We start from the raw sequence: 20,665 nt of genomic DNA, 5'->3' as shown, positions 1-20,665 counted from the left end.
GATCACTCTGGCTGTAGCATGGACCCTGGACGGGAGGGGTTGTACTGTTGAGGCCATTGACGCAGGCCTGGAGTGATGCTGGTCTGAAAGGAGGGCATGGAGACTGAGAGGAGAGGATCAATTTAGAGGAGGCAGAATCAAAGGAGTTTCCAGACTCAGCGCATAAGGGTATAAGGAAGACCATGGGTTTGGAGTCTAAACTCCGGCATGGATTCAAGGTATCATTTCTGAGACAGAGATAGGAAGAGCAGGTCTGCGGCAAGGTGATGTCAGTTGGGACATTTGTGCCTCTGGGCTAACTGTGTGTGGGCAGACAGCTTTATCCTGCATACCCAGCTTCTTCTAGAATCTGTTATTAAGGGAGTCAGTTGCCCTAGTGTGTTAGAGGCTGATGCAGGGAGAGATGAGATTGATGCTGAACACCAGGGCTGGGGGCGAGGAAGGTGACTCATCCCACTCCCTCTTAGGGATGGGGACACAGCATTCCTGTTAGGCAGCTTGACCAGGGGCTGGCAGCCCCATGAACAAGCTTGGGCTCCTCCCATCTCCTCTGCACTGGGGCAGAGGCCCTGCTTTCTGTGTCTTTGCCAGCTTCTCTCTCTGCTAAAATCCCCAAACCTGGGGCCTCTGTTAGCAGGAGCAACCGGGTTGGTGATAAGTGGGCACAGTGCTCTGCACAGTACGGTCAAGCCTGTGATCTCATTCACTTCTCCTCTCTGCCTGATGATTGTGGCACTGTCATCCCATTTTCAAGATGAGGCAAGGAAGGCTCATGGAGGTTAGAAGTCTTGCTGCAGTCACACAGCTGTCCACTCTGCCTCCAAGTCCCTTTCCTGGATCCTGTCTTTGCCCCTTGTGGAGGCTGGGGCAACTGCTGTCCAAATAGAAGATGGCAGAGGATAGACAGAGCTCCATGGTGTGGAGGTTCGGAGGCAAGGGTGAAATGGGAGGAGATGCAAAACCCATAGGAAGGGGCTTCCCACACACCTACTACAGGACTCCCCAGCCCTGAGAACCCTCATGGCCCTTCACCTGGGGCCTATGAAATCTAAAGCCAAAAGAGATAAGCCTCTTCACTTCTGATCAACTTGGACTTTCTTTTTGGTCCAGAAGCCAGAGGGGACAGTTGCAGCCTGGCTTCTCTCTCCCTGGACATGCAGATGAAATTACAGCAGCCTTTCTGCAGCTCACCACTAGGTCCAGTGTTTGGGGCATTCAAGGGCCTCTGGTCACCCTCCTGGCCATGGGAAGTCCTTCATGGAGGAAGGTAGGGGCTAGAAAGAATGATAGCAGTAGCCTGCACCTCTGCGGTGACACACACATAGCTGGGTTCATGCGGTACCGGTGCAGAGACACTGGACTTCGCTGGTGCACAAGGTCTGATGCTGGTCACCACCTCTGCCTGTGGACCAGCTCAGGGGTGCAAAGCAACAAGACCAACAAACGGCTCAGGTATTTTCTAACAGGATTCGAGTAGAACTAAATCTTCATCCCCCCCTTTATCACTTTGCACACATAAAATTTAATTAGCTTTCAATATATAATCTTAAGAAAAAAAGAAATCCTACAGATTCCTCCCACCCCAAATTGTTCTTCGAGAAAGAAAGGAGGTTTATCTCAAGTTTCTTAAGAAAAAATCTATAGGCACACAATGCATTGAAATAACATTCATTACAGGGAGCTGCATGCAAACTGGCTTCTCTAGTCAGAGATGAGAGACAATCGCTTGACCTATTGCAAATCAAAATGCATTTCCACACCACCTGTATTTTTCAACTGGTGAAGTTTTAAATGAAAGCCCCAACACCTTTTCTGGGAAGGCACACTAACAGAGTCCCAACTGAAATTTCAACTCAGTCGATGGGAAGATAATTACAAGAAACAAAATGTGAAATTTAAAATCAGGGCACTAATGAAGTCTAAAAATACCAGTGGCCCATCCTTTTGGCTGGCAAGACCTGTTCTTCATGGAGGAGATCTTTTCGTAATTACTCAGTTCCGCGAGAGACCAGGTTGTCACGTCAAACAATAGTAGGGAAAATCGTGGGACTTTAATGAGCTAGATCTCAAGGAGTTCTATGGTGGATCTTATTATAATACCCGGCAAGCTTTCAGACAGAGAACAGGAGAAAAGGAAAGTTCTTTTTTTTTAAAGTAGAGTTCTGAGTAGTGTTGATGTTCTCATGCAGGGCCTCCTGGTTCCTGCTTGGAGCCAGCTGCCTGTCATTTAGGAGTGTGAAATCAATTGGACTTCGGAGATGTAAAATCCCTAGGGGCAAAATTAAAAGTGACCCAAATCCAAACCCACGTGGGCTTGTCAGGAAGATGATTCTCACATAGCAAGTTTCAAAGATTTGGTTTCAAAATTCGGGTTTCTTATTTTAAAAAATATGCAGTTGTTTGACATTAGATCTGACAGATAAATTATAGCTTTAGCAATAAAGGCTTTTAAGATTAGAAATGAAAGGAGAAATTACCTTAAAAAAAAAGGAAGAAAGAAAAAAACCCACCCAGGCTTGAGTTGGGAGGCATTTGTGTGTGCAGGCTTCATTGTCTTTCTTCGCTGCAAATACTGGGGGGAGAAATCAGCTGACGAGGGCCGTAAATAGAGAAGCGAGTTCAATGTAATTTCTGGGGGATCAGCCAGCTCACTGGAGAACTATGGAAGTTGGTGTGATGGACAGGTCAGCAGCTGGAGCTGGGAGAATCTAGTTGGCTCCCCAGAAGGTGGGGCTGTGAACACTTTCTAGGCCCACAGCATCCCCAGGCCTGGCACGGAATTCACACCAGTGGCTGGAAGAGCAAACCCCACCAGGGGTTTCCTCCTTCCTGTCTGTGGGCTCAGGCCCACGATAGAGGATGGTTCATGCTGTCTGATCCCACAAGATGTTACAGGCGTGGCTCTGCAGGGCCTGCAGGCCCAGCATGAACAGGAGCTCAGCAGGGACCTGCCTTGACCACCTACAGCTTCATGATCTTATGAACTCAGATGCCTTATGATCAGATGTGCCTACTCCTGGCAGCTTCAGGGGGCGGGGTATGGGGTGGATCCCAGCTCTATGTTAAGACCTAAACCAGGAACCGGTCCTGTCTGGGCCAGTTACCTTTTTGCACAGAACCAACACCTTTTCCTGGGGGGATGCCTGAAACTGGCAAGGCAGCAAGAACTTCATCGGTTCTAGGAGCTTCCCTGGGATGGGGTGAGGGTGGGGTGGACACACCCTCCTCCCCCCACCTGATGGGAGGAGATGGAAACCCTCCCAGTGTCTCAGGCCTTGGCACAGCCTTGGGAGTAACCGGACACCCAGTACCCAGTGTGTCACCGTTGGTGGCATAAAAACTGTGGGTACTTTTTTTTTTCCAAAGGGAGAAGGAGCTTAACCAAAACAATTCAAACAAACAAAAAAACCAAATCAAAAAATAATGTAGTCAGTTTTTTAAAAAAGATCTTAAACAAAGCAAGAGTTTACCAAAATTTAGATGTAATTTTCTCATTTAAAACTAGTACTGATTTTCAAAACAAAGGCAGTCAGGACTCAATCAGATTGGGAATTAAACCCGACAGAGATCTAGACACGGCTTTGTTGTTGGGACGCTTGACAAGGCCTAGAAATTGCTCACAGGGACAAAGATAGAGATTCAGGAGGGCAGGCTGGATGAGAATGGCTGGTTGGAGCCCTTACTCTGCTAAGACTTTGGTCTGCAGCCCCCCTCCCCATCTCAGGGTTCGTAAGTTGGGAGGCTGAGGTGTCTCGCCTGAGGTTCACACTTCTAGACCATCTACTCCTCTTTCAGAGGGAGCCTGGAAGCCCAGCAGGGCAGACCACCCATTATGCACCCTCTTGTCCACACGTGGGTCCAGGCCTGGCTTCCCTGCCTTTCCATTCAGCAGGAGTGGACCTTGAGGGGATGGGTGAGTCTAGGGGTATGTAAGCTCTCCCCGCCGCCCCCCCCTCCTCCGTTCCCCCAGACTTAGCTGCAGCCTCAGGTTCTCCCAGATGCTCTGCATCCCAGCTGCCAGACCCCTCAGTCTGGTCAAGAGTGAGGCTGGTTTGCTGACACCCTCTGCTCTAAGCCTCGCGCCGGGGCCCAGCCTAGAACCATATTCTGGTGTCTTCCCTCCCCCAGCTCTGTTCTCAAGGATCTGGAATGAAAACGGGTCCTGGGGAAGGGGGTTAAATGAAGGCCAAGGCTGGAGGTGCTCTTTCTTGGGGTCTCACGGAACCACCCATGGGTTCTCAAAACCAAACATTTAGCTGTCTCAGGATGGGCCGGGGAGGTGGTGGTGGGGGTCTTCTGGGCCTCACTTCAGACCCCTGAGCTGCTCTCATCCAACGCTCAGCAATGGGTACTTTTCCGGGGGTAGGGGGATGGGCACACAGCCAATTCATGTTCTGACTGTCCTTATGAGTGGAAAATGGAGAAGGCCCACGAAGGGACTGTTCTAGGGGGACCTAAGAGGAGGCTTCCTGCTCATGCTGCCTGTGGCCTGGCCTTGGGTCAGATGAGAGAATGGGCCAGGGCTCAGGCTGAAGACGAAAGGCCCTGAACTCGGCAGGCTCTCCCCGCCCTCCTCTGCTTGTCTACCCACGTTTCCCTGCCTTCCTTGTCCTGTCCTCCACCTTCCCCTCTGCCTCCCCGGTCTAAGACCCAGCTGTCCCGGGCAGGGAGGCCCCACTGCAGCCTGGATTGAAGCAGTGAAGGACTGCCGGGGAGCAGGGCCCCAGGAGCCAGGCTCCTGTGCACGCTGTGGTGGTGACCACACACGGGGGCATGGGTGAGGCACACAGCAGTATGTGGGCAGCAGGACTTACCTTTGGGGTGCCCAGGGTCCGTGAACTCATACTTCCCCACGCCAATGGTCCGCAGCATCTGTAGCCCATGGGCCGATTCTGACGTGGGGGGCCCGTTGGTGGCCGGGGCACCGCTGGGAAGAGTGGCAGACGGCTGGGCCGGCAGCGGTGGAGGCAGCAGGGGCCCTGCCATGTGGCCGTTGCCCACGGCGGTGGGTCCCGGGCGGGCCACCTGCCCAACGCCGGGCAGTGTGGAGACAGCCAGGGGCTGTGGGCTGGCGTACAGGGCCTGGGCGGGCATGTTGACCACCACGCTGCTCAGAGGCTGGGAGGGCGGCTGTGGGAGTGAGTAGTGGCCTGGCATCAGCGGGAGCTGGGGCCCCACATGGGGAGGCAGTGAGGGGGTCACCCCGATGACCGGGGCCTGGACGTTCACCGCCGGGCTGAAGGTGGGAGGCTGGGCCACTCCATAGGAGTGTGCAATCAGGGCAGGCTGGCTCCCGGCGGCCACCGTGGTCACCCATGGCCCTGTGCCTGCAAGGGAAATGGGAGAGATGTCATCTGCCAGTTACACAATTCACTCACCAAACACCGACCAACTGCCTCCAGCCCTGGGCCGAGTGCTGGGGTCAGAGAGGTGAGCAAGGAGCCTGCATCCTTGGAGCTCACAGCCTAGGAATCCGTGATTCGATGAAGCCCCGCTGGGTCGGCCCTCACTAGCTGAGTGATCTTAGGCAAAGCCTTCCATGAGTAGGTTCCTCGTCTGCCAACTTCACAGAGCTGCTGTGAGCAATGAGATGACACACAGAATGAGGCCCCCAATTTTGATAATGAGAGAGGCTGGAGAAAACTAGAAGCTGACAGGTGTCCGTGAAGCAGTGCCAGCAAAATTCTAGAATGGGCTGCTAAGGGGGCTTGTTTCCAAGCCTGTAGAGTAGGAGGTGGTGTCACTGTGAGCTAATCTGGTGTCTTAAGGATAAGGCATGCCTTCTGACACTCAGTCCTCTGCAGGACTAGTAAGCAAGCCTGGAAAAACACATCAGAACTTCAGAGCACAGTTGGTGAAACCTTGGATAACTCCATGGTGAACATATAGGGAGGCAGAGCCACAGAAGCAATTGACTCATGAGCTGGCTAATGGCCCAGAGGGTGCTGGAGGTGTAAAGGGAGGTCTCTAGTGACGTGCTCACCTTTTCTATCAGTGATTTGGATGATGGAATGGAAGATGTATGACCAAGTCTGCAGGTGACATGTTGGGAGGGCTAGGCACAGGTCAGCAATATAAGCAGGAAAAGATGCTAAGAGTCATGCAGGAAGATATGGATGTGGTCTTGCTCTTGGGTCCCCCACACCCAGCTGCTTAAGCCAGATTGGGAGGAAATAGACAGAGTAGCCACCTGGACAGCTTTGGGGTCTTACTGTTGAGAGATCATGTAATGTGGTTACCAGCAGAGTGGAAGTGAGGTGAGGCTGCAATCATCCAGGTAGAGGGGTTGAGTGAAGAAGGTGCAGCAGATCACTCATGGTTTCTGTGTGTTGGGTTCTGAGGGATGCAAAGAGAGGAACAATGCCAAGGAAGGTGAAGGGACTGGGCTTGAGGGCATGGCTGAAGGATACAGGGTCTTCCTCCTGCAGAAGACTTGGAGGGGGATGAATGGGGGTCTTTAGATATCTGTAAGGCTGTGGTGTGAATGGCCAAGCTCACATGTTTTGTGTATCCCAAGGGGAGGCCTGGGATCAATGGGAGATAACAAGGAAGGTTTTTGTTATGGTTGGAGCTGTCCAAAGAAGGCCTGAGATGCTATAGGAGGCGATAAACCCCCAGTTCCCAGTGAGTGGAACCTCTCTCAGTTCTCATATAACTGTTGGCAAAGCAAGACCTCACTGGATGGATGACTTTGGAGATTTATGAATCAGAGTACTGAGGCTTGGGAATGACTAACCAAAATAACTTAAAGCAGATTCAGTCACTCATATGTCATTCTCTCTGCCTTGTTCTTCCCAGTATTTTCTTGAGCAGCAGAGAAAGGGATGGAGACACAGCCCAGGGAATTACACACAGTCACACACCTCCTGCCCCTCCTCCCTGTCCCTGACACAGCCTGAGGTCCGGGCTGCTGCAGGCCATGGCTCAGGACCTGCTGAGGAGCTGGGCCACCCAGGAGGTCTCAGACACCTCCCCCCACCCCGGCCAGAGGGTAGGTGTCTCTGTCCACCCTGCAGTACACACCTGGATTGTCGCTCTCCCTCATCTGTTTGGAGGGCGGCTCATCAGTGTCCCAAGGCGTGGACTGATTGATGGGCGTCTGCCCCCACCGGATGCTGGTCGTGAGTCCCTGGGACTGATTGTCTGCTTTGGAGATTCCGGGGGCCTGGAAAGAAGCAGAGCAGGGGGGTGAGCACCCACCGCCTGGCAAGAGTCCTGCCCTGGTGCCCAACCTCCAGCAGTCTCCAGAGGCAGAGACCTAGCCCTGCATCCAGTCCCTCAAGGGAAGCACAGGGTGTCTTGGATCAGTAGCAGCAGCTGTGGCCTCAGCTAAGCTCCTGGCCTCCAGGAACACCCAACCTAACCTGGTGCCTCCCCCATCCCCTGAGCTACCAGAAAGGAACGAGAGCCTTGTATTGTGAGAAGTAAAGTTCCCCCAGTCCTTGGGTCATTAATAAACCACGTCAACCAAGGATGGGCAGGTGTTGAGCACCAACTGTGTACTCAGTCCAGGCCCAGGAGCATCATGTGCCCAGCCTCTGACTTGTGAGAGGACGACTCCGAGGCATTACCGCCAGGCCCCATCCCGCCTCTACGCCAGCCTTCAAGGCCCCCAGCGTCCCACTCCACAGAGGAGGTGTGGAAAGGTGAGGACTGGGGCCCCTGGGAGGACAGCGCAGGTCCTGACACCAGGCCAGAAGGCAGAGAGCATCTCTGGGACCCTCAGCTCCTCCCTATGGAAAGCAGGGAGGCTCTCTGCCCAGGACCTCATTTACTAATTCATGTATTTAATGAGAAAACCAACCTCAACGCAGAAACAAACGCTAGGACAGCATTGGTCTCCCTGAGCTAACACTTTACCCTGGAATATTATATGGTCGATAAAAATCATGCTTACTCCCTAAGGAGATGGCAAAATGCTTACACAATAATGTTGAATGAGAAAAGCAGGATATAAATGACACACATATAACCTCACTGGGTAAAATAGTATGTGCAGGAAGGAAAAATCCAGGAATGGATTAATGTGGAAAAATAGTAGCAGGAATGTCATTCTTGGGTGAAGGGATTAAGGGACACTTTGATCCTTTGGTCTACACCTCTGTAATGGCCAAATTGTCTACTATGGCCATTCCCAGTATTTACAAATTGTAATATTTATAATAAACACAAAAGAAGTACCAGAAAACGCATTGGAAAGCCTCGTACTGGGACGTGACGGGTGAGTCTCAACAGAGATGGTTCCAGGAGGGCTGACCAGAGCTTGTACGAGGGTAGCCAGAGCCCAGCCAGGCTGGGGGTAAAGTGTGAGGTGGGGTTTGGGCAGACAGTCACCCACTGGGGACAGTCACAGGAGGCCCAAGGGGCCTCCAGGGACACTTGCAGGCCTCTCTCAGTGAGGCCACAGCGCTCTGGACTCCTGCTGGAAGCTGACTCAGTGACCCAGCTGGCGGGGTGGAGGGAGGCAGCGCCCCCTTGTGGGCATCGCTGAGCAGCGGGACTCTCCTCGCCAGGAAGCCGGGAAGAGTCCCGGCCGGTGGGAGGGTGGACGCACTTAGCCGGGCTCTGATGCCTAATACAGATGACAAACAGCGCCTGCATCAGGGCCTGCTGGGAGGAGCGGAGCGCATCCTATTAGGACCGTAGGCTGCGCTGAGCTAATTGCATTAGGCAGCACTTTATCTCGGGGCTGCATTTCAGATGCTTCGCTTCTGTGAACAGCGCAGGAACAAAGGAAAAGAGTGAATCTCCCGAGGGAGGAACAATTCTGCGGACAAGCTTCCTTATCAGAGGGAGGCCTCTGTCCCATTTCTGTCTGCGGGACAGATGGGAGCTTAGGGTAGGCGAGGGGCTTCGGGGTTTAGCCGCCCTCACCAACAGTCTTAGGGAATTTAGGAAACAATAGCTTGGCATCTGCAGCGTCTTTATATAGACGGCTTTCCCGCGTGTCCTGTCTGCAGCACTCTATTTCCAGGCTCTCGGGGTGCTGTGGGCTCAGAGGTGCAGAGGTTGCTTCCCTCATAATAAGAGGCATCTGGACCGGGGCGGGGGGAAGGAGCCAGTGTGATGTCCTGTTTGGGGCCCTGTTTTTGGGTTGAAATGTGAATGTGGAGTCCCCTGGCCTTCTCACCAGTCCCCTCCTTCACTGGCAATACAACAACACTTTCTGCCAGTAGGGGGCGCCACAGCTCCTCTGTGAGGCCTGGAATTCCTGGAGGCCTCCCAGGCTAGAGGCAGGTTTGGTTTTCCAGGTCCTCCTGCAGCCGCCCTTTGTCCTCCAATGAATCAGTATCCATGGCCCCAGCCTGGTTAACTCGACGGGACGGGGAAGGGCTTTGTGGACCTGGAGCCCTGGGCCTGGTCCTTAGAGGCTGCCACTGCTGCCAGGAGGGGTGGCTGGGGTCTTCTCCTTGAGAGTGGGTAAGTGAAAAAGTGAGTCACTCAATCAGGTCTTCGAGAACCCATAGCCCTCCTGGGTCCTCTGTCCTTGGAATTCTCCAGGCAAAACACTGCAGTGGGTTGCTATTCCCTTCTCCAAGGGATCTTCTCGAGCCAGGGATCAAACCTGGTTCTCCTGCATTGCAGGCAGATTCTTTACCATCTGAGCCACCAGGGAGTAGGCAACCAGACTGTGAAACTTCAGGAGTTCCTGCTGGTCGCTTGTGCCTTTGCTGGTCATCTGGTTTGCTCTTCAATTAACTGGGTCCCTGCTCTGTGGTCGGCCCTGCCCAAGGCACTGGGGACACGCTGTGGCTGAGACTTGCTCAGCCCTGCCCTCGGGGGTCTGCTCCCCGCTACACAATCTGTGACCCAAGACGCACTCCAGTAGGAAGCTGGGGGTGCAGGGGCAGGCCCGGGGCACAGGCACAATTGAGCTGTGGCTACAACAGGCCTGCTGTCTGCCTGCGTCTTTCCTGACTCTCACAAGCGAGTTCCTACCTACAAGAAAGAGGTTGTGCTGGAGAAGGAAAACAGCCTATTTTTTTTCTTTTCTTTAGGAAAGACAAATAAGGACACTCATTCTGCTTGGCACTAGCAACTTCTGAAGCTATGAGCAATGTGCAGTTCAGGGCTTTTTATTTATTTTATTGAATAAATGAACATTCCCTCCTTCACTCCCTCCAGAAAAATACACACGGGTGAGGCTCTTTGCGGAGGCGGCTGGATGCCCAGGTGATGAAGAATGTGGCAGCTGGTGATGTGAGTCAGCTTGGCTGACTGGAACCCTGTCCTCCTACAGTGGGGCTCCAGGCCCAAGGTAGACTCGAGGTCCCCAGGCTCTGGAGGTTTCAGGGGGACCATGTGCAGGTCTGCACCTCCAGCTCTGAACTCCAAAGGCCAGGCCTCCTTGAGTTTCGTTTCTCCTCGCCAGGGGGCTCCACCCCAAGAAGGCACAGACACCGGCCAGGAGACCAGCCTGGGTGAGGGTGGGGGAGAGGAAGGCAGGGTGAGGGAGCCTCCCTTCTCCCTCTCCCACTGCCATCACCGAGGACATTGCCGACCTTTCCCCAGTGTTCCCAGCCTTGCTCCCATGACATGACGGCCCTTGGCACAGAGGTGGGCAAGGAGAGCCCTCCTCCTGCCTGGTGCCTCCACGTGGCCCTCCCTGCCCATCGTTGGCCGAGCAGGCTTCTCTCTGCTTCTCTTTAATGAGATGCTAATGGGATGCATCATTAACGCAGCAGCTTTTAAACCCTGAGCTCTTGTAAATTTTCAAAGGTCACATTTTTACGGTGGCTGACAGCATCCTGCTTCTTTCAGTGGCTGAAGAACACTGAGGACCCCCATCCTCTGTGAGGGGCATCGAGGGCTAAGGTGCCCGCTGGTTGGGGAGCTGGGAACCTCCACCTGTGACAAAGCTGCCCCCACCCCCGCCCCACCCTGAGGCCCTTGGGTTGTGCTCTTCCAGCTTGGGGGAAAACCAGTTACGCGTTGCCTACAGAGCTGCCCTGGGGCCCTTGCTCCACTAAGGGCTGCAGGTGGTGAAGATGCCTGGTAGCGGGGGTGGGCGAGGGGCTGACCCCGCTGGAGGGGCAGCCATGCCTTTCCTTCCAGGAGCATCATTTGCTCACCAGGCTGTACACTTGTGAACCTACAACAGTCTCAACAGGCTGCCTCTGCTGATTTGTCCATCCAAAGGGGGCCCTTTTTTCTGCTTTTCCCAAAGGTGCCATAGAGGCCAGCAGCATCCCAGGTGGTCAAGGAAGTTTGAAAGATGATGGAATGGGACTCTCTGGGGCCTTGCCATGCCTCACTTGTTCTCACCCCTTGCCCCGCACACATGCTGGTCACAGCCTCGAAATGCTGCCCTTCAGGGCCCATACTGATCTGCACTGGCAGGTGGGCTCCAGAATGGCAGGGATCCACACGGTGCCTGGCCCAGCTCCTGCCAGCCTGGTGTAGGTGCCCAGGGAAGGCAGGGTCTCTGAGCTACAGTGTTGGCCAACAGTAGGAGTGTTTATCACTGTTGATTCACACGTGCGCGTAGGTATGGCCTGGCCTACACTTTGGGAGAGAGAATAATGGGAATAACAGAAAAGAGATGTGGAATGGCTTAGAGTGGGAGGTACTGGGACATTTAACTGTGGAGATGTCGTTTTCAGACTGCGGGGGCCTCTTGTGCTATGACTCCAACACTTGCCCTGGCTGCTGCTTGGAAGGTCTAATGCCCCAATCTGCTGACCTCCTGGCTCAATGCCTGAGTATAATAGGAGATGTGGGGGCTGAGGTTGACTCCTGCCCCCGTGGGGCTGGGGGAAAAGCCAGAACTCAGTTTTTCCCACTGTTCACCCAAGGACATGAGGAACGGGTGAACTAGTGAAACCTAGAAGTTAGGGAGAGCTGATGTTGGACCATAAAAACTAGGCGGAATTCAACAAGGCTGACAATTTTGGCTCAATTTGCCACCAAAGGAGCCCAGAGCTGCAGGTGCGTTTCCAGTCTAGATACAGTGGACAGAGCTCCAGGGACCACTTCTGGGGCTCATGTGGGCTTCCTCCCAGAGGAATGACAGTACCAGTGTCCAAGTCCTTCTCCTGCCCATGGACCTGCCTCCACAGACTGGAACCTGTGAGTCTCAATGCTCTTGTCGCTTGTGTGTTGTGACAGCGCGGGCAGGGACTGCCATCTGCTGAGCGTCCCTGAGAACAGCCGCCCCATCTTCACAGCAGTGAGACTATTCCCCCAGGGGAGCCCAGTGTCCCTCAGCCCTCACCTCGCTTTAATCCCTCAGACAACACTCCAGTGCTCCCTCTGGGCCTGAAGCACCACTGGACATCAAGGTGCACCCCAACCGGGCGGGGATTGGGGGTGGGAAATGGCCTCAGTGAAAACGGAAGTGGCAAGGCGGACAGTAGTGGGAAGCCTGCGCTGGCCGCACTCTGAGCTTCACCCACAGCTGCGTTTTTAATCTCACATGCTAAGTCGTCCCAGTCGTGTCAGACTCTCTGTGACCCCATGGACTGTAACCCACCAGGCTCCTCTGTTCATGGGATTCTCCAGGCACGAATACTGGAGTGGGTTGCCATTTCTACCTCCAAGGGATCTTCCTGACCTTCTTCCAGGGTCAGGACCTTCCTGATCATCCAGGTTTGTTCAGGGATCCAGCCTCCCTCTCTTATGCCTCCTGCATTGGCAGGCGGGTTCTTTACCACTAGCGCCACCTGGGAAGCTTTTATCCCATGGCTCCCCATAATCCTCACCTAATTTGGGAAGGAGAGTCTTTGGTGAGACCCCCATACAACCCCTGGTTCTGAATTCAAAGGCCCCTTCTGACAAGGGACTGCTGATGTGGCCCGAGCCCTGCAGTGGGCCTTTGACTCTTTTTTTTTTTCCTGACTGCTTTTTGAACACCCTTATCTTGCCCCCATCTTGAGGTGGAAGCCAAACACATGCTCTGCCAGCTTCCCTTGGAGCTGGAGCACAGAATTGTGCCCGGCTGCTCAGACACCCTGGGGTGTGATTTCGGTCTGGGGGTGCTGGGCGGTATGAGGAAGCTGACTCAGCTCTGAGTTCACGCTCTGCAGTGGTGGTGGCAGAGGCATATGGGTCTGGGAGCACACAGGGTCTGTTGTCCTGGGCCCAGCATCAGTGACGAACGCTCTCATTTCCTTCTCCTTCTCCCTCGGGAGGGTCCTCAGGCTCCTCGTGTGGGTTCCCACAGGCTGCTAGCAGACGTGAATGCTCGGGCATCCCTGAGCACCAAGCCCAGGTTGTCCTGGGAATCAGCTCCCACCGACTGCCAGCTCCAGGATCCAGCATAGCTGGGCAGTCTGCTCCCTGCAAAGAGTGGACATTTCACCTGCTTTTCAGCATCCCTCCCTCTGCAAGGCATTTAGGCGCTTCCTGGTGCCCAGGTCCACCCCTGGGGACTATTGGAGACTGGTTTTTGGTAAACTTATTCAGACTGGGGTGTTGGGAACTTCCCAGGGCCCTCGAACTATAAAGGTGCCCAGGAAGACAATCCTTACTTAATGGTGGAAATTCAGGCTGGGGGCAGGGGAGAGATAATTTGGTGTCTGAAGTTTTTAGATTATAGTTCAGGGGTTTAGACCTAGATGGCTGGCTTTCTAGGATTTGCAGATTATTTATGAAAGCACCGCTTCTAAGATCAGACAGGTGGAGTGTCGACCACCTCGATGGCAGGGGCCCTCTGACTTATGTGAGTGCAGGTAGGAGGATCCTGCATGTGGGGGCATTGAGAATGCGGGCCTCTGGATCCCACCTTCAGAGCTTCTGATTCCGTAGGTCTGGGCTGAAGGACCCCTCAATGTGGCTCCCTAACAAGCCTGCCAGGTGATGCGGTCTGTCGGCCTCACTCTGGTGGAGGCAACAGCGGTCTTGATGTTCAAGTTCCCAGACCCCTATGCCCCAGTGTGGGGAACTTAGGGGCTGGTGCTGCTGGGTAGGTCACAACTGGGATAAGTTTTGGGGTCTTGCTTATGTGGCTCAGGGAGCCAGACAGGTGACACTGTTTTCATGGACTGCTGTTCACAGCCTGGGTTTCAAGGGATCAGAAAAACACATTGACAGATATCAATGCTATAAGCTGGTGACCTCTGGGAAGAGCAAATGACACTTATGAGTCTCTCAGTTCTCATTTCAAGATCGCTACCACACTACAAACAAGAAAATAATCACAGTTAAATCCCCTCTTGGGGCCAGAGGAGGCTCTCCTGAACCCCTCCTGCCCTCATTAACCAGGTTGGCCTCTCTGGCCCCCTGAACCCAGGCTGTGCCCTCAGCACCCCCCTCAGAGAAGTGCCATAATGCGCTCTGGGGCCCGATGAAATTTCTAATAATACTAACCAACGATGTGTTAAATTGAGACACTTCTGGCTCGCATGCCGGAAACTGCACGATGGTTTAAAGGACCAGTGCTTACCTTTCTCTATCAATTTGCTGCTAAATTACTGCTTTCAGAGCAACTTACAGAAAAGTAATTCTTTATTTAAATTTTAATTTCAAACTTGTCATTTTAAATATATATTCAGATTCCAATCATATTACTGAATATGATGATGTCTCTGGAGGGCAAGCATTGCTGCAAGGAGCTGGGTGGAGGCAGAGGACATCACGGGGGAAGGGGGAAGGGAGCTGAGAAAGGAGGTTGTCACCCCGGGGGCCACTGGGGTGAGGGCATCCTTGTGCTGGGGTGGAGACAGAACTGCAGAGGCCAGTGGTCAGACTGCAACCTGGCCTTATGATCCCAGGATAATACCTTACGTTGAAACTATCAACTGCTTCCTGTGCCCTCTGTCTCTTGCTGGACCACCCTGAGGATCCAATCAACCATAATGGCTTGGATCACATTTATTGAGTGCTTCCTGGTGGCTCCGATGTTAAGGCATCTGCCTAATCTGTCTGCAATGCAGGAGACCTGGGTTCAATCCCTGGGGTCAGGAAGATCTCCTGCAGTAGGAAATGGGAACCCACTCCAGTATTCCTGCCTGGAGAATCTCCTGGACAGAGGAGCCTGATGGGCTACAGTCCACAGGATTGCAAAGAGTCGAACACCACTAAGCAACTAACACTAACACACACTCCTACATGCCAGGCATGTGCATGATGTGAGTTCTTTCCTGAGGAAATTTGTGTTCTCATGTTCATTTTACAGATGAGAGTAAGAAGACCCAGAGAACTCCAGGGACAGCAGAACCTGCCAGGCTTGGGCACAAACCCAGGTCTGTTCTGTCCTAAGTCCCTCAGCAGTGCTGTGCAATGGCCAGACTGTGCCTCGGTCACCTCTCTCCAGACCGACGCTGCTGCGGTTGACAGCTCCATGAATGGGTTTAGTCATATCAAGGCCGTGTCCGCACCACCCTGTTGGGGTTGCCCTTAGAATCCCTCCTCTGGTGTCTGCAGGTATGCCAGCCGTGGCTTCTCCTTCCCCCACTGTGTCCAGCCCAAGTGGGCCTCCTCCTCTGACAACACCCTGGGGCCAGGGAGCCAGTGAACTTGAACATCAGGACTGTCCTTGCCCTCGCAAAGTGAAGTCCATGGACTGCATCAGCTGGTAGGCTTGTTAAAGAGCCACATTTTGGGGTCCCCTGCCCTCACCCTTCTGAATCAGAAGCTAGCCTTCCATCACCTCTCCCACTCAGTCAGACACCCTAGACTCTAACCCACCACCAATGTGTTCTGCCAACCCCTGCCAGTGAGGTCCTGGCCCCTCCAATGAGGCCAGTTCTTCCGTCTCAGACCAGGGCAGCGCAAACCGACACCTCCAACCTTTCCCAAAGCTGTCAATGCACAGCCTCCCTCACATCTCCTCTTGCTTCAGCATCTACTCCCCCTCTCCCTCCCTTTCCATCAGCCCCTTCCCCTTGGCTTTCCATCACAAGCACTGAAAAATCTTTGTTTACCACTCCACCTGCCATTTCAGCATCCATCTGCCTTCCCCATCCTCTTTTGCGGTTACCCACTCCTTGGGATTCAGGACACCTGATACTCACTCCAGTTACCCCTCAGTTTTCACTCCCTTACCTCTTCCCAGTCCTGCACTTCAGTGAAATCATTCCCTCCTCTTTAAAAAAATACTTATTTGGCTGCATTGGGTCTTAGTTGCGGCCTGTGGGGTTGCAGACTTCTCTCTAGTTACAGCCAGAAGGCTCAGTGGTTGCAGCACACAGGCTTTGTTGCCCCGCGGCATGTGGGATCTTAGTTCCCCAACCATGTCCCCTGCACTGGAAGGTGGATTCTTAACGACTAGACCACCAGTGAGGTCCTGAAACCACCCCCTTTCAATGGACAGTCACCTCCTGATCCCAAGCCCCTTAGCATCTCCTCGTGTTCTCTCTCTGATCCCTAACACCAGCTTCCTCCTCCTTCCTTCTGGAGCCGCTTCCCTTGGGTTTCCTGTAGTGGTGCTTTTCCTGGTTGTCTTGTTGCTCACTGACCCCTTCTCTTGCCAGTTCTCCACAGAGGATGCACTTGAGAGCTCACACTCGGTGTTGCTCTGGCCCCTTCCTTCTCTCAGGTCTGTTTGGGCGCTATATCCTCTTTCATAGTTATTTTTCTGATGTGAAATGTCTGTGATAGCCATTGTCTCTGGTAGAATCCAGCCTCCTATAGTATAGTAGAAGTATATGTGCTTTCCCCTTTTCCAACATCAAAGTCTATACTGTGGAAACACTTTTGCTGAAGGCTCGGCTCAGATGGCCTCCGTTGCACAGGTACAGCAGCGGCGGCGGGGGCTGGTTTTTGCATCCTGCTCTCTCCAGTACCCTGTCCAGGCCCCCCCTCCCTGGCCCCTTCCCCTAGACCCCCTCCCAATGGATGGGCCTTGTGGACAAAAGAAAGGATATATCTGGCGGAACATTACAACTCAAAGCTTTCAATTTTCCTCTAACAACTTTCAACGGGAAACTTCTTAGTCCCATTTCCAAGTAACTTTTCATCCATTACAAAAACCCACAAAATTTTCAAAGGGGCTTTGAAATAAGATCACCTGGAAAAAAAAAAAAAAAGCCCATCACAAACGAAAGTCTTTGAAAAGAAAGAGGCCTTTCCTGAGCTTCAGCACCCCTCTGATATCAGTTCCCTTTCATTCTGCTGAAAGGTGCAGGGCAACCTGGCCCTCAGCAGATGCCTGTGATGTGAAGCGAGCCAGTGGCCCAGACCAATGATGATGGACGGGGGACAAGGAGGAGCGTGAGGGGCACCTGCTCGCGGCGCTGGGCCGGGCCTTTCATCGCCCCCCTTCAATCGGCCCTCGAGGCTCCCCTCGAAAGCCGCGTTCCTTGGAACCGGCCCTGCCGGCTCAGAGGCCCGGCGGCCCTGCCTGTTCCCACTCGTCTCTGCACTGGCGACAGCGTAGCTCCCTCCGGAGCGTGGCGACCCATCTTCATTCTTGTCCCCAGAGTGGGCGGGAAGGTAGGCGAGGCAGGGGCAGCCCCGCTCTGATCTTTACAGACGTTTCCCAAACGGCCGGCCCTGCAGGTGGTGACTCGGGGACCACCCCTCGACCTCCCAGCCTCAGAGCCTGTGACCCGCCCGCCCTCCTCTGGTCGGCTCCGGATTCACAGACGCACATCACAAGACGGCCAGTGGCCAGGAGCCTTTTGTTATCTTCAGATCGGAAATCCTCAGCGAATCTGGTGAAGAATGGTCCTCTGTGCGGGGCGGCTGAGCTGAGAGTGGGTGCAGGGACATGCCTGGGGTCTCTGGCTGACCTGGCCTGGCCCTCAGACCCCTGCGCTCTGAGTGCCCAATATTAATTTGGAACCAGGCCTCCCCAGAGTTGCCTCTGAAGCACCCCAGGCTGGAGAAGCAGCAGGCTTTCAAGAACAGCTTGGCCAGAGGCTGACCGGGCCCCTCAAACCCTCAAGGCCCTCCCAGCCTCTCTGCAGACAGGACTCTAGGACCATCTGTGCTTTTCTTGTATGGAGGACCCACCGGAGCCAGAAAGAACCCCAAGAACACTCACTGGCCGGCTGTCTGCGGCTCCTCTGGGGTCCTTTCTTCAGTGAACCCCTGACACTCCTATTCAAACCCACCGTCCACCTTCTGAGTCGTGGGCCTGGATGGAGAGTTCCTTGTTTGTTGTTACAGACAAAGGCTTGCCCAGGAGAGGGAACAGTTCTGAGTTCTGAGCCCTCCGCCGTCTGCCTGACCTGACCCTCCGGGCAGAAGTCGACTGAGAACTCGACTCTCACGTCTGATAAGACGGGTCTGACACAGACATCTTCAGCGACCTCATTAGAAGCCTAATAAGAGAGAGGATTGTGGTAGGGTCACCCCGAGGCCAGGCAGGACAAAGAAACAAACAACGTCTCACAAATAGAGGCGACTCCGCAGACGGGGTGGCGCAGCTGAGGGAGCTCGAATCGTTTCAGTGCCGGGACTTCAAGACTCACTGAAGCAACTCAGAGCCTGGGTTCTGCCGCAGTGTGAGGTTGGGAGCCCCAAGGGTCGACCAGGTCTGCGGTGGAATCTTCCGGAATGACATCCTCTGCCACCTGGTGCTTTCTCTTTGCTGTCTCCTGCCTGGGCTTTTTTTGACAGAGCAGTGTGTGTCCAGGCAGGGTCCTGGGGGTGGGGTGGAGTGGGGTGGGGTGTGGGGTGCCCTCTTGTGGCAGCCCAGCTCTGCTACGTTAGTTCAGAATTGAGGCGGTTCGAGTGACTTTTTTCTTTCCTTTCCTTCCTTCATTTTTTTTTTTAAAGGAAATGGCATCATTCAGCTCTAGCCCATCTTTTCAGGCTTCAGAAAACATGCTGGGACAGACAGATTCTATTTAAATTCACTGGAGGTCCAGGTGCGAAAGGGAAAGTGGTAAAAATCCTTCAGAAGTGGTGGGGCGGGAGAGGCAGGGAAGGAGGCCCTCTTAGGGTGGGTAAACGGATGGACTTCTCCAGTGGGGGTGACATGTGAGGAGGAGTGGGGTTCTGGTGACCAGTGCAGGGAAAGGGCCCGGCCCTGCCCTGCAAGGAGATGGGGCAGGCACTGTCCCAACCCCGAGCCCTTGGGCCTGACCCACCCTGGAGATGGCCTGAGAGGCCTTCTGCCTGTGACTGCTTCTGTGGATCCTGGGTGAGGGAGAGGGTCCCAGACAAAGCCCCTCCACTGACATTCCCTCCTTAGCAGACTGCCTGGGCCCTCACTCCCCTCCTTTCCCTCTTCACAGAGCTGCCTGGACACCACAGCTCCATCGATTCTGTGCTGGGGGCCCTGGCCTCAGGTGCATCATTCATTCACTCATTCATTCACCCCACTTTTACTGAGAAGCCATGGTGTACTCGAGACCATGATAAATAGTCTCTGGCCTAGGGGGCTATAGGAGAAATCACAATTATAACAGCTAATATCTGTTACACCCTTGGATGTGCCCGTTTACAACTCTCAAGGCCTAAGAGTTCTTTGAGGTATCAAGATCAGTGTGTCCACTTCCATTCCTCACTGCATGAGTCAGCTTGGGTCACCATAATGAAATACCATAGATGGGTGACAAAGCAATGGAAATCCTCACAGGTCTGGGGGCCAGCATGGCAGGGTCCTGCTGAAGACCCTGTTCCTGGCTTGCAGATGGCCACCTTCTAGCTGCGTCAGACAGAAAGTTCTAGTCTCTTCCTATTCTCATAAGAACACTAATCTCATCGTGGGGGCCTCCATCCTCATGATTCGACCTGAACCAAACAATCTCCCAAAGGCCCCACCTTTATTTATTTATTTATTTTTGGTCTTTTTTTGCTTTGTTTTTGGCCATACCACACAGCATGTGAGATCTTAGCTCCCAGACCAGAGATTGAACCCTTGCCTCCTGCAGTGGAAGCACAGAGTCTTCATAACTGGTCCACAAGAGAAGTCCCCCCAAAAATCCATCATTAAATACCACCTCAGTGGGGGCTAGGAATTCAACTCTAGGAATTTGGAGGGAACACCGTTCAGTCCTTCCACCCACATAGCATCACACCGTGGGTACTGAGAAAAGGCTTGCCGTATTGAGTTGAGCTCTGTCTGAATGTTGTTTCTCTGCCTCACTTTGTCCACCAGACCCCCGGGGTGTTTAATGGAGGGCTGGCCACCTACAGGCCTGACTAGCGTTTGCTTGGTCCTCCCATCAGCCTGAGCTCTAATTTTCCGGTGGTTTGCTTTTTTCTCTCACAACATAATCTCCATGATCTCTAGTCTTTCCCGAGTGCTGTTGAAAGCCTTGTTGTATTTATCTCCGGAGAATCCGCCGTGCCCCTGTGCAATTTTCCATTGTCATGGTTCATTTTAATTTCCTCTAAGGCTGTTGGCCACTCTCGTGTTCAGAAATAGCTTGTTCCACTTAATAAAAGCGCTTAAATATGCAGACACGAGAAGTTTCCTATGCTTGCTCCTAAACATCAGAGTAAGTGGAGTGAGATGCACGCCCCGCCTTGTGCAGTGAGGCTGTGCACACGCCAGGTGGCTTCCCAGGAAGGAGGAGCTTGGAATCAGAGGTACAAGGATGGAAGCAGGATCTGAGAATTTCTGGTGGAAACCCGGCCAGCCTGGGTGGTTCCCTGTGGCATCATCCAGCTCACAGCACAGGGTCTCCTGCAGTGCCTGCCATCTCCATGACCAGAGCTCTGGCTCTGCAAGTGGGAGGTCTGGGCTCCAGGCCAGCACCACCTCCAGCTTGCCTTGTGCCCTTGCACAAGTCAACTCACCTTTTACAGCCCCTGCTTTTTCATCTAGGAA

The 20,665-nt window shown here is 53.6% G+C and overlaps 1 protein-coding gene across 2 annotated transcripts in view; it reads right to left on the bottom strand.

Moving 5' to 3' along the window:
- The window catches only part of KLHL29 (kelch like family member 29), a 331,664-nt gene that overhangs the window by 64,240 nt on the left and 246,759 nt on the right, over positions 1 to 20,665 (bottom strand). For both annotated transcript variants that reach the window (XM_042245841.2, XM_060411894.1), the window contains 2 exons: positions 7,024 to 7,165; positions 4,815 to 5,327 (listed from right to left, as the gene is read on the bottom strand). In XM_042245841.2, the coding sequence (XP_042101775.1) occupies positions 4,815 to 5,327; positions 7,024 to 7,165 (655 nt within the window). The remainder of the gene's footprint in view (positions 1 to 4,814; positions 5,328 to 7,023; positions 7,166 to 20,665) is intronic.

The sequence above is a fragment of the Ovis aries genome, chromosome 3, assembly GCF_016772045.2.
Source record: "Ovis aries strain OAR_USU_Benz2616 breed Rambouillet chromosome 3, ARS-UI_Ramb_v3.0, whole genome shotgun sequence".
In the NCBI taxonomy this organism is placed as follows: Eukaryota; Metazoa; Chordata; class Mammalia; order Artiodactyla; family Bovidae; genus Ovis; species Ovis aries.
Note: the sequence above shows the minus strand (reverse complement) of the source record. Positions and strands in the feature narration are given on the sequence as shown.